General features: G+C 41.9%; 1 protein-coding gene across 1 annotated transcript in view; it reads left to right on the forward strand.

Moving 5' to 3' along the window:
* The window catches only part of LOC132590896 (DNA primase large subunit-like), a 113,202-nt gene that overhangs the window by 17,892 nt on the left and 82,665 nt on the right, over positions 1–12,645 (forward strand). The window contains exons 6-7 of the mRNA XM_060263820.1: positions 1,553–1,648; positions 3,241–3,378. Of these exons, the coding sequence (XP_060119803.1) occupies positions 1,553–1,648; positions 3,241–3,378 (234 nt within the window). The remainder of the gene's footprint in view (positions 1–1,552; positions 1,649–3,240; positions 3,379–12,645) is intronic.

The following is a 12,645-nucleotide window of genomic DNA, read 5'->3' on the forward strand; positions in this document are numbered from 1 at the left end:
AGAAGCCTTGCTGAACAAATGCCTCACCTGGCCCTGGCCGCTTCCTAAAAAAACTCAGTGGGCACCAAGAAAGTTGTTGGCAGATGCTGTGGTGCCCACAGGCCCCCCACATTGGGGACCCCTGATAAAATATTTGGCGATTTGGGGATAAATGCAGTGATGTCCACAACCTTCTTATGGTAATCTTTCAGCCTCAATAATACCTTTATAATTATTCTTGGGCAATGGGGAGCCCAGTGGCCCATGATGCACTGCCACCTCTTGAAGATGAGAGTAAACAGGCTTCTGCAGCCATGTTCACCTGGCTTGGGCATCTGGCTTCTGGCAGCTGTGGTGGCTCCCACACACCTTGCACAAGATGAGGGCAGCTCCTTCTTTGGCTCCAGCAGGGGGCAAGTGATATGGTGGTAGTGATTCTTGGGCCCTCTTCAGTTTTTAGCCCTAGGCCCCAGTATCACTAAGGCCACTCCTGAATAACTTGCTGTTGAATTTTCTGAATCAGATACAGGCTTCATTCGGTCATATGCCAAAAAACATAACAGATGTCTGATTCTGTTGCTATGGGAAAGTTTTTTGCCTACATGTGAAAAATCAGTCCATTCTGCTGTATTCTATGGAACAAATCTCAAAAACTAAAGCTCAGATTATTATTCTATGGCTGTGAAAAGCCTGTCCCTTCTCTCCCAACCTAGTCCTTGCATCCATTCCTTGGCAGCAGAATGCTAATTTGTCCATTTGCACTTAATTCAATATCAGTGAGTTTGTTTCATGTATGTGTGCCAATTCTGTGAAGTTGATGTTTTCTTATCTAAAGTTTATCAGATGTCTGCAAATCAGACTACAGAAAAGTTTGCTGGAATAATGTTCTTTAGAGTGTATTTTTTAACAGAAGAGCTGTTATTATTATTATTGCCCTGTATGGCGAACTCTCCACCGGCCATCGAAATAGAGGGGCACCAAAGAAGAGGTACAAGGACTCCTTGAAGAAATCCCTTAGCACCTGTCACATCAACCATCACCAGTGGTCTGACCTAGCCTCAGATCGCAAAGCATGGAGGCACACCATCCACCAGGCCGTCTCTTCCTTTGAGAACGCACGCATAGCTGGTCTTGAGGACAAAAGGAGATTGAGGAAGAATCGCACTGCTACAGCACCAACCCTAAATCAGACTTTTCCCTGCAGCCGCTGTGGCCGGACCTGCCTGTCCCACATTGGTCTTGTCAGCCACCAGCGAGCCTGCAGCAGACGTGGACTATTGCACCCTTCTTAAATCTTCGTTCGCGAAGCCAAGCCGAGAGAGAGCGAAAGAACCATGATTTCAGCAGCTAGATTACTTGAAAATTAATTTGAGGGGTTTTTTTCTGTTTGTCCACTAGGAGGTGAATGTGGAAAGTATACAGGGAATATGGAAAAACTTGATTTCTTTGTTGTTATACTTACAAATGTCTATTCCTGTGACAAACACTGCTGCTTATATCTGTATATAAATTATCTTAGATTAATATAGAAAGCATTTTCAGTGATGCAAAACTACAAATGTTTTTATTTCAGATTGATGCAACCGAAAAGACCAGTATTGCAGACAAATTAGTAAATTCGACTTCTGGATTAAATATTCCTAAAGTAGAAGAAATGGTATTCTATAAGGTGAGTGAGTAGGTAAATGTGCACTACAGGTGACTGTACGGTAAATGGACAATGTTGTTCTGTTTGTTATAACTTCAGATTTTCTCTTGGAAGATTTAGTGCCGCTGTTTTATATCGTAATTAATTTTAATTGGAGTTCTTGAATAAAATTTCTTTCAAGGGAAATGGTGATTGAACCATTGTGCTGCAATTGTTAATATGTTGGCTAGGACCAGAGAGACCTGGCTTCAAATCCCTGCTTGCCATGAAACTTAACTGGGTAGCCTTGAGTCAGTTATTTTCTCTTTCAAACTCTTCTTGTGAACCTGGTTGTTGTGAGTATAAAATGGAGGAAGGGCAAACCATTTACTTCGCCCTGAGTAAAGTCAGGGTAAAAATGCACAAAGTATAATGATTCAAAACTTATATATGTGCAGATGAAATGCTTAACACTAGATGAAAACAGATGATTCATGTATTTTTAAAAAAAAAGCTTATAGGGAAGTAGCTTTGGTGGAAAAATTCTTGTTTGTAAGGAAAATAATCTCTCTCACCTTCTCTCCATCCTGTTCCTTAGTCTTACCAGTGAGCATGTTCAGCAGTGTGCTGAAGCAGAAAATACACAGTATAGCGTTGAACTCAGGGCTTGATATGTGAACATATTTTCCCACAAAACAGTATTTGCTTCAGCCATGTTCCTTATGCATAAACCAAAAGTGGTACTTTAGTTCTTGTGTTATGCAATTCTAAATGCTCTTGTTAAGGTCTATGTCTATTAGGTACATAGGATGGATCTATAGAACAGTCAACGGAGCAGGTTCATGGGAAGAATTTCTGCTCTTCCCACTATACCTCCCCATCAATACTCCCTCTAAACGGTGGAATCTTGTGAGCAAAAATTCTACTTCATGAGCTACTGGCATTAAAGTTGTGAGCTACTGCATAAATTAGTTTGCTCTGGGGACATTTTTCCTGAGCTAAGACCAAAATGTGTGAGTCAGAACCTAAAAAACTGTGAGCTAGCCTGCACTAGCTCAGCTTAGAGGGAACACTGCTCCTGATTCAGAGTTATTCTTGAGGGCTTGATGACTTTAGGGAACAATAGTCAATTTGGCATGGGATGGGGTGGTAATTTGAAGGGGGAACTTGCAGAAGTATTCCCCTCTCCTTGTGCAAGCTTTTCTACAACATGTACAAGGAGTGTTTGTGATTTCTGCTGTTTTCTCCATCTAGTGCACCCCACATAGTTCTTAGGGTTTCTCTAATGCTCAATGGTTTTTCAGGGTCAAAATTCAAGAGGGTTACAGCAGAAAGAGGGGACTTCAAAAGCAGATTCTGTCAACTTGATCTGTTAATGATTCTGTAGTATTTGACCTATTTTCTTTATACTAGAATCCACAATTTGAAATGGTATCTAAACAATTCTGGTACTTCAAGCAATTTTTTCTAATTCATAAATGATGAACGTTTTATGTTAATTTCCTTAAGTTAAAAATTGGTTCTTCCATCAGGCCTCTCAAATTATTTTAATGTGCTTCATAGGTTTATTGGACTTGTATTTACTTGGGTAAATTTACTTATACTTTAAATCAACCTCTTCTTTTCAAATTCAGGTTCCTTTTTGTGATGCTGTAGATTTAGTTCGTGTAAGAAGAGTTTACTTCCATGGTGGCTGTGCTTATGTACCTCATCAAGATATCATTACCATTGTCCTGAACAATTACAGAACAAAGCTGTCAAAAGCCCTGGCAGTAAGTCTTTTAATTTGTGATATGCTTTTGTGGTCTTTTATTTTCAGTTTATAAATGCACCCAACCTGCAAAAGCTGATCAGAGTTAGGGTATAGGTTCATAGCTTATAACAACTGAAAAGTATTTCAAATATTCAGAAGGATAAACTGCTTAACCTCAATGAGCCTAGCTGTATAATAGATCCAGAGGAGTTAGCCGTGTTAGTCTGTTGCTGCAAAATAGAAACGAGTCCATTAGCACCTTTAAGACTAACAAATGTTATTGTAGCATAAGCTTTCGAGAAACACAGCTCTGACTTTACTATTTAAAGACTGGACTCTGCTATTTAGCTGTATAATGTAAGAAGTGGCATTAGTGTTTTCCAGTAACTTTTCCTGAACGGTCATAAAGTTCTAATTGACAACTACTTTCCTTTTATTCTAATACCCTTTATAGGAAGTTTAACTTTAGGAAGTGACAGAGAGTAGAAATATTAATGACAGTTTTAAAAACTGTCCTGTTAATCTGACGGTGTTGTTACTGCTTTACTGATGGTGGAAGATTCAAAGAATGGACTCTAGTTAAATGTACATGTAGCAAAATTTAGGGGTCATTGTCTTCATACTCTTGGGGGAGAACATGGGAAAGCAGGAATACATTCATTGCTTGTTGAATAGCTTGAATAATGCCTACATATTTACACCTGGGTAAATATAAGGGCTCGAGACTTGTGTTTAGAATATTCTAAGAGTGGAAGTTGGTTCCCACAACTGGCCTTTGCTTCACAGTGGCTAGGGTCTCGGGATGAATGCAAGTATTGTATATAATACAAATGGGGCCCCACAATACTCATGGAGGAAATCCTATCCCCCCCTCACTTTCCCATCTAGCCTAGCATGGCCCCTGCAGCCGCCAGGCCCATCATCTCCCCCCTGCTCTTGGCAGCTTGCTCAGACATGTTCCAGGTGGGCTCACCGAGACTTCCTTTCTCCCCTCCCTATTCTCAGTGGCTTGCCTGGAGCTGCTCCAGGTGGCCTTCCAGAGGCTTCCTTTCCCTCCTCTTGGCGGCTCACCCAGAGCTGCTCTGGATGGATTTGCTGAGGCTCCCCCCACCAGTCCAACTCATGGTTTGTGCTGCTGCATTAAGAATAGTCCAGAAAAACTTTACATAAGCTGTTAACATTTCTCATACAAAGTTGATGAAAATATCAAATGACCAACACAAACAATACACGTTTTGGCTTCAAAGGCCTTCCCCTGTTGTCAGTAGTACATAGTTTTTAGAAACACATCTGGAAACTAAACAATATAAATCAACTTTGTATGGGAAATTTTAACAGCCTATGTAAAGTTTTTTCCCTGGACTATTCTTGATGTAGTCTGATATTCAGGTCCTGTGTTTTTAATTATATTATAATATATTCACCATAAAAATCAATATTTCTTTTTATATAAATTTTATTTGCTGTAGCTTGACCCTTGTAGCATTCTCAGTATATTTCAGGTTGAGTTTGTTTCTCCCTTCACCCTTGTTATTATTTATTCAATTTTTATACCACTGATGTCCTAAAGGCAGTGTATGACAACATACTAAAGCATAAAACAAACATACAGTTAAAAACATTAAAAGTGACAATAAAATTTCAATATAAATTCAAAATTAAGCAGATGGTGGTCAGAATTTCCAGTTGTGCTGCTGCGTTGCAGGGGATGAGGCAGTGAGAGTGCCAGCCAGATGGACACTGTCACTGTTCCTCCTGACCTGAGAGATATCAAGCTGTCCTTGACCAGAGCCAGGGCTTTTCTTGCCTTGGCCCCAACCTGGCAGAACATCTGTGCTTTACAAGCCCTGCGGAACTGCATCAGGTCCCTCAGGGCATGGATGTTACTTGGCAGAGAGTCCCACCAGACTGGGGCCAGGGAATTAAAAGCTCTGGCTCTGGTGAAGGACAGCTTGCTATCTCTTGGGCCGGGAACCACAAACAAGTGCTTATCAGCTAAGTGTGATGCTCTTCGTGGAGTATACCAGGAGAGTTGGACCCGAAGATATGTGGATTCCAGACCATTAAGGGCCTTGGAAGTGAGCACCAAGACCTTGAACCTGATCCAGTGCTCAACCAGTAACCAGTGCAGCTCACACAGCACAGGTCGAATATGTGCTGTTCATGGAATTCCTGTAAGGACCCGTGCCACTGCATTCTGGATCAGCTGCAGTTTCCAGGTTAGCCTCAAGGGCAGGCCTATATAGAGCAAGTTACAGTAGTTGAATTTGGAGGTGACAGTTGCGTAGATTACTGTGGTTAGGTCAGGGTGGGAAGATAAGGAGCTAGTTGCCTGACCTGGTGTAGCTGGAAGAATGCCAGTCTGACAGCATTTGTGATCTGGGCCTCCATTGATAAGAAGCAGGTTGAAGCTGAACCCAACTAAGACAGAGGTTCTGTGGCTGAGAGTGGGCTTTGGGTTTGGTGCCTAGATTACTCCCTCTTGAGGGGGTGCCACTGACACCAGTGCAATCTGTTAAGAGCTTGGATACTTCTTTGAATATGGAGGCCCAAGACATGCACATTACCAGGCTGGTATTCTTTCACTCGGTAGGCTCATCAACTGGCCCCTTTCCTGTCATGCCCTGACCTAGCCACGGTAATCCATGCAATGGTCACCTCCAGATTAGACTACTGTAACTTGCTTTATGCTGGCCTGCCCTTGAGATTGTCCTGGAAACCCCAACTTGTTCAGAATGTGGCGGCGCAAATCCTGACAGGAACATCACGGATGGCACATGTACATCCAGTGCTGTGCCAGATACACTGTCTCTCAGTGGATTACTGAGTCAAGTTCAAGGTCTTGGTTTTGACCTATAAAGCTTTGAATGGTCAGGGACCAAAGTTTCTATGGGACTGTCTATTTTGTTATGTCCCCAGGAGCGTGATGTGCTCCTCAGATAGCAACTTGCTGGTGGTCCCTGGCCCTAAAGACATCTGGTTGTTTTCAGCTAGGTCTAGGACCTTCTCTATGCCAAATTCCGTCATAGCCCTGAAGGACCTTATGCAGTTCTGCAGGGCGTGAAAGGCAGAGATGTTTCATCAAGCTTTTGGTTGAGGACAGTGATAGTTTTCATCTTGGCTGGCATCCTTCTCTGTTTTTCATGCTCGCTTTGTCTCCTTCCCCACTTCCCGCAAAGTGGGTGGCAGTCTGTAAATTTGGATAATTGATGCATCAATAGTCACCATCTGCTTTTATAATATAATATTTTTATCTGGTAAATGTTTTAATGTTACTGTATATTGCCTAGAGACCTGCAATAGCAAGGATTGGACGATTTACAAATCAAATTAATAATAGTAATATTAGTAGTAGTAGTAGTAGTAATAATAATACCCAAGCTTTTGATAGTTGATGCTGGTGTTAAGGGCACACTGTCAAGAGCTGGGAGTTGGCACCCCAAACCTGAATCCTCCCAAACTTGATTTCTCCCTGCCCAGCAACAAAACATCTGTCTTAGCAGGATTCAGTTTCAGCTAGCTCTGTTTTAACAATCTCACCACAGCCTCTAGCCCCTCAGCCAAAACAGCTGAGGTGGTATCCAGCTGGCTACCCGTCAACAGATATTACAGCAAGGTGTCATCTGCATACTGATCACACCCCAACCTGAAACTCTGCACCAGTTAAGCAAGAGTGTGCATGTAGATTAGACAGCATATTAAACATTGTTTTATTTTTAGATGATCAACCAGTACCTCTAATTAGGAGAACAATACTTTTAGTTGCAGAGAAATAAATTGCTCAAAAGTACCAGGAAAACCTTTTTTTCTGCGCTTTCAGCTTGGTAAAAGAATTTGAGAAATAATGGTAATGGATAAAATATCTCAGTTGAAGAGAATGTAAAAAAACCTGCCAAGTTTCTAAAGTTGGAATCACCTTTTTCCATTGTACACTGAAGCTTGTGTGAATATTAACATTGACTCCATTTTATCATTCTGAATAAGGACAAAGAACACTTAATATTATTTTGGTGAGGTTATTGAAAAATGGCATTGTTACATTCTGTTTACTGTTATTTCACTAGTGTGAAATAGGTTTTGAAAAAAACAATAAAAAATTTATCAATGAACATAATTTTGGGATTAAAAAAAAAGAATTCCAGGATTTAGTAGCCCAGCATGTTATCCCAAAACAGCATCCATCACTGATTTCATAGTCAGTCGTTTTCTTTACACTCAAATAGGAAAAATCCAGGGGGGTAGCTGTGTTGGTCTGAAGCAGCAGAGCAGTTAGAGTCCAATGGTGCCTTTAAGACCAACAAAGTTTTATTCAAGGTATGAGCTTTCATGGACAGGCACACTTCCTCAGATCTTTGTTGGTATTAAAGGTTCCACTGGACTATAACTCTGTTCTACTAGGGAAAATGTTACAAAACCTCCCTAGAGTCTTATGTAAAATGTTACTGCTTTTAAATGGGAATTTTTAGTATGTGGATGAAAATTAGGGTTCTCTTTTTTGCGAGCTGTCTTCCAGAGTATTTTAACAAATATCTGAATGTTGCATTTTGTTCAGTATCTTACAGTGTTCATAAATATCAAAGTGCTGCACTTATTTACTAAAATAATGATTTTAGACTTCTAAACTCAATTCTACATTTACTTAAAAATACTTTCATGCTATTTGTAAATGGAAATTCTTAGCTACACAGCACTGCTTTTCCTTGACACATCACTGCTGTGGTTTACAACAGATTTTATACAAATTGCCATCTTGCGATGAGAAGATGTCAGCAGATTCTAGTTGCTAGGAAACCTTAGAACACTTAACTTCTTTGGTGCTTGCAAACTCTGGCAGTTTTTATACAGCAAAACATTACTTGGAGTCTACAGAGATCCTTATAGATTTCAATTTTAAAATTCTGTACAGTGTATCCTGTGAGTACTTGAAAGTACTGAGATGTTTAGGCATGGTGGTCTTTGAGGAGAAAGTTTTCTAACAAGGAGAACAAATACTGTTTGTAATTTCAGATTCTGAAATTCAGTATAGGTTGTTATCTCTGTTAGTGTATGAATGTTCTGCAGCAAGAGGACTTCAAAGTGTTAGTTGGTGAAGCAAGGGACTGTTGCTAAAGGGAGGCTTCCCTTGTGTGAGTAAAAGCACTCTTCTGCTTGTGAGATGCTGAGCTTGGATCAAAGTTTAATATTTATTTATAAAGTGCATTCGCAGCTAGTCCTGGAACAATCATTTGACTAATAAAAAGCAAACCCTGTTTGCAGGTTTACGATTGAGAAAAAAATGAGACCATAAAGAAGGACGAAGCGATGTAGAAGGAAGACGGTGATTGATGTGTTTTATGCCGACTAATATGACTGTGTTTTAGATACACTTGGGACATTGGTTGTAGATCCCAGAGCAGACATGGGCTTGTGCGGTCCCAGTTCATAGAAATGAAAGTTGATGCCTCAGAGCATAGTTGTAAAGATAGATATGCCTTACAAAGCACACATTTTCTATCTACATCTTAGAACAAAGCAATTAAAGTCTTAAATTGGTGTTTGTGATTAAAAGGGAAAATACTTTTCCTTCTCTTTCTATCAAGGCTCCTCCTTTCTCCAAGTCTCAGATCTGTAAACACCATTTATCACTGTAGTTCTCTGCCAGTAAATTCTATTTGAAATTGCGAATGGGGGGGATGCAATTTTGTGCAGGTGGTGTTCAATAATATTTGATCACCTAAAGTTTCAAACTGTGAACAAGGAGGCTTTGTGTTGTGGCATTAATGTATGAAAATTATGATTAATGAGGGTCTTGTCACTTGAGATTCGTTTCAGGTATTGAGTTCTGAGTGTTAACCTAAAGTAATTCACTGTAACATAAATGGATGATTTTTATAATATGCATATACAAGGTTAGTAAGGTAATAACTTTGACAGTGCAGTATAAAACATGATTAAAATGACTTTGTCCTCTAGATGCTTCATGCTGAAGTGCAGCAAGAAAGCACTTTCATTTTAGTATAATTTCATTTAATGTCTTCCTATTATTTCTGTGCCATTTATTATGTTTTCCATTTCTGATACTGTGGAGCAGTTGCAATATGTTTGGCATTGCTTGTTAGTTCAAGGTGTTCAAGAGTACTTTTATAAAACGTTTTTAACAATTTCAGTCACTGTGCAATGGAGTGCATAAATATTATTTTTGCAAGGCCAGTGGCTGAGGTACATCTTTGCAAATCCTTATATCAATATAAAGTCAAACTGGGTGTTAAGGAGATGGAAGTAGGTGGTAGTGTTTGCATAGAGATGGCAGTTAGAATGGGCTGAAACAACACAGTAGTACTGCCAATCATTTCAGCTTCAGTGAAGGCTTTCTCTTGAATTTTTTCTGGCTATCTGAAAAATTGGGAATGTGTCTGTGTTGGATTAAAAGTGCTTCTGACAGGGTCTTTGTATGATTGGCATAAGCAGGTAGTTGGTTCTTCCTTCCTTAGAGTAAGCAGGGAACCTAGAGTTTATATACACTTAAAAGTTTCATGGGTAGGGACTGGATAGGAAGACAGAAATCTAGGTTTCTTCCTTGATGAATTGCTAATATTGATTCAGGTTTAGGTGTTAAACTAATTTTTAATGAGGTTGGATCTGACAGGAGTATAAGCTAATTAGGCCCTAATACCTTAAATTATCAAAATGAACCCCCCTGTTAAATTTACCAATTCAAATCAAGATTATATATATATTAACATTGAGTTTGACCATTTCTCCCACCCCCTGAAAATGATTTGCAGATTTGCCACCCTAGCAGATAAATTCTGCAAAAGGAAGAGGGGAAAATCTTTGAGGAACTCATTGTTTGAAAAAACTGTAGTTATTGGCTATGAGAGTTCCAGCTTCATACCACCGCAGGAACTTTCTTTTTCAAAGTAACAAGTATGCAAAGACAGCCACAGTCAGACACATGTGTTTTTCATTGCTTGAAGACAGGAATAGGAGAAAAGGTCACTAGGGAGGGAGCATTATCACCATCATCATCATCATCTGATATTGCCCCATCCCAGCCAATACCAGGCTCTGGATGATGTACAACACAAAAATAAAATACATACATTTAAATCAATAAATCAGTTAAATTAAAAAGAAATTATAAACCCCGATGGTGTCTCATTTAAAGTGCTGTTGTTCAGTCCCAGTCATTACATTGGGAGTGAGGAGAAAATAAGGTGCCAGCATGGCAACTGTTACTGTCCTTATAATAATAATAATAATAATAATAATAATATTTTATTTTTATATCCCGCCCTCCCCGCTAGGCGGGCTCAGGGCGGCTAACAGACACGGGAGTCTCATGATTCACATTAAACAATAATAGACATGGGAGTCCCGTGATTCATAAAACATAACAACTTAAACATTAATTACAATAAATTATTTAAAATGCATAAAACATATAAACATATAAGATATAAAAATAGGTGCTAAAATGATGTATTTAAGATGGCTAAGTGTCTATTCATTCATTAATCAGGTTCCGTCTTAGTTGCCACATGGTGACTCAAATGCTAACTGAAAAAGAAATGTTTTGCAAGCCCTGCGGAATTGGTTCAGGTCCCGCAGGGCTCGCACCATCTCTGGGAGGTCGTTCCACCAGCGAGGGGCTATCACCGAGAAGGCCTGCTCCCTAGTGGCCTTCAACCTAACTTCTCTTGGCCCAGGGATTGTTAATAAGTTCTGAGAGCCAGACCTCAGTGCTCTCCGGGGTACATATGGGGAGAGGCGGTCCTTTAGGTAGGCAGGTCCTCGGCCATATAGGGCTTTAAAGGTAATAACCAGCACCTTATAGCGAACACGGTAGACAACCGGCAGCCAGTGCAGATTGCGCAGCCCAGGCCGTGCAGGCTCCCACCGTGGTAGTCCCTCCAGCAGCCTGGCCGCCGCGTTCTGGACTACCTGGAGTCTCCGTGTTCGGTACAAGGGCAGCCCCATGTAGAGGGCATTGCAGTAGTCTAACCTCGAAGTGACCGTTGCGTGGATCACAGTTGCCAGGTCGGTGCGTTCCAGGAAGGGGGCCAACTGCCTCGCCCTCTTGAGATAGAAGAAGGCGGATCTAGCAGTGGCAGCTACTTGGGCCTCCATTGATAGGGAGGACTCCAGTAGCACCCCCAGGCTCTTGACTTTGCGCACCGGTACCAGTGGCACACCGTCAAAGGCCGGTAAAGTAGTCTCCCCTCCCGGTCCGCCGCGGCCCACGCAAAGGACCTCAGTCTTCGCCGGATTCAACTTCAGCCCGCTCAGCCTGAGCCAGTCAGCCACGGCTTGTAGTGCCCGGTCCAAATTTGCTGGGACATCACCAGCCCGGCCGTCCATCAATAGATAGAGCTGGGTGTCATCTGCATATTGATGGCAACCCAGCCCATACCTCCGTGCAATCTGGGCAAGGGGGCGCATAAAGATGTTAAACAGCATCGGGGAGAGGACTGCCCCCTGAGGCACTCCGCAATGGAGTGGATACCTCTGAGACAGTTCCCCCCCGATCGCCACCCTTTGTCCCCGACCCTCAAGAAAGGAGGAGAGCCACTGTAAGGCTAGCCCCCGAATTCCTGCGTCGGCGAGGCGGCGGGTCAGCAGCCGATGATCAACCATATCGAACGCCGCCGATAGGTCTAACAACAGCAATACTGCCGAGCCGCCTCGATCCAGTTGCCGTCGGAGGTCATCCATGAGGGCGACCAGGACTGTTTCTGTCCCATGGCCCGGGCGAAAGCCGGACTGGCATGGGTCTAGGACGGAAGCGTCCTCCAGGAATTCCTGTAACTGCACCGCCACGGCCCTCTCGATTATTTTGCCTAAAAAGGGCAAGTTTGAGACCGGCCGGTAATGTGCCAATTCGGCCGGATCTGATGACGGTTTTTTCAGGAACATCTCTGCCTTTGGTGGAACATCTCTGCCTTACAGGCCCTGTGGAACTGTAAAACATCTGGCAGGGCCCTGATGTCTTCTGGCAGAGCGTTCCACCAAGTTGAGGACAGCTGGACCTCTTTAGGGCTGGGGATCACCACCAGATTTTGACCAGTGGGGTGTAGCACCCTTCCAGGCACATAGTGGGGGAGGCAGTCTCATAGTTACATAAGAACATAAGAGAAGCCATGTTGGATCAGGCCAATGGCCCATCCAGTCCAACATTTTGTGTCACACAGTGGCCAAAAAAAGTTATTTATATACACACACATACACACACACACACACACACATATATATACGCACTGTGGCTAATAGCCACTGATGGACCTCTGCTCCATATTTTTATCTAACC

This window comes from Heteronotia binoei, unplaced genomic scaffold (assembly GCF_032191835.1).
Source record: "Heteronotia binoei isolate CCM8104 ecotype False Entrance Well unplaced genomic scaffold, APGP_CSIRO_Hbin_v1 ptg001006l, whole genome shotgun sequence".
Classification (NCBI taxonomy): domain Eukaryota; kingdom Metazoa; phylum Chordata; class Lepidosauria; order Squamata; family Gekkonidae; genus Heteronotia; species Heteronotia binoei.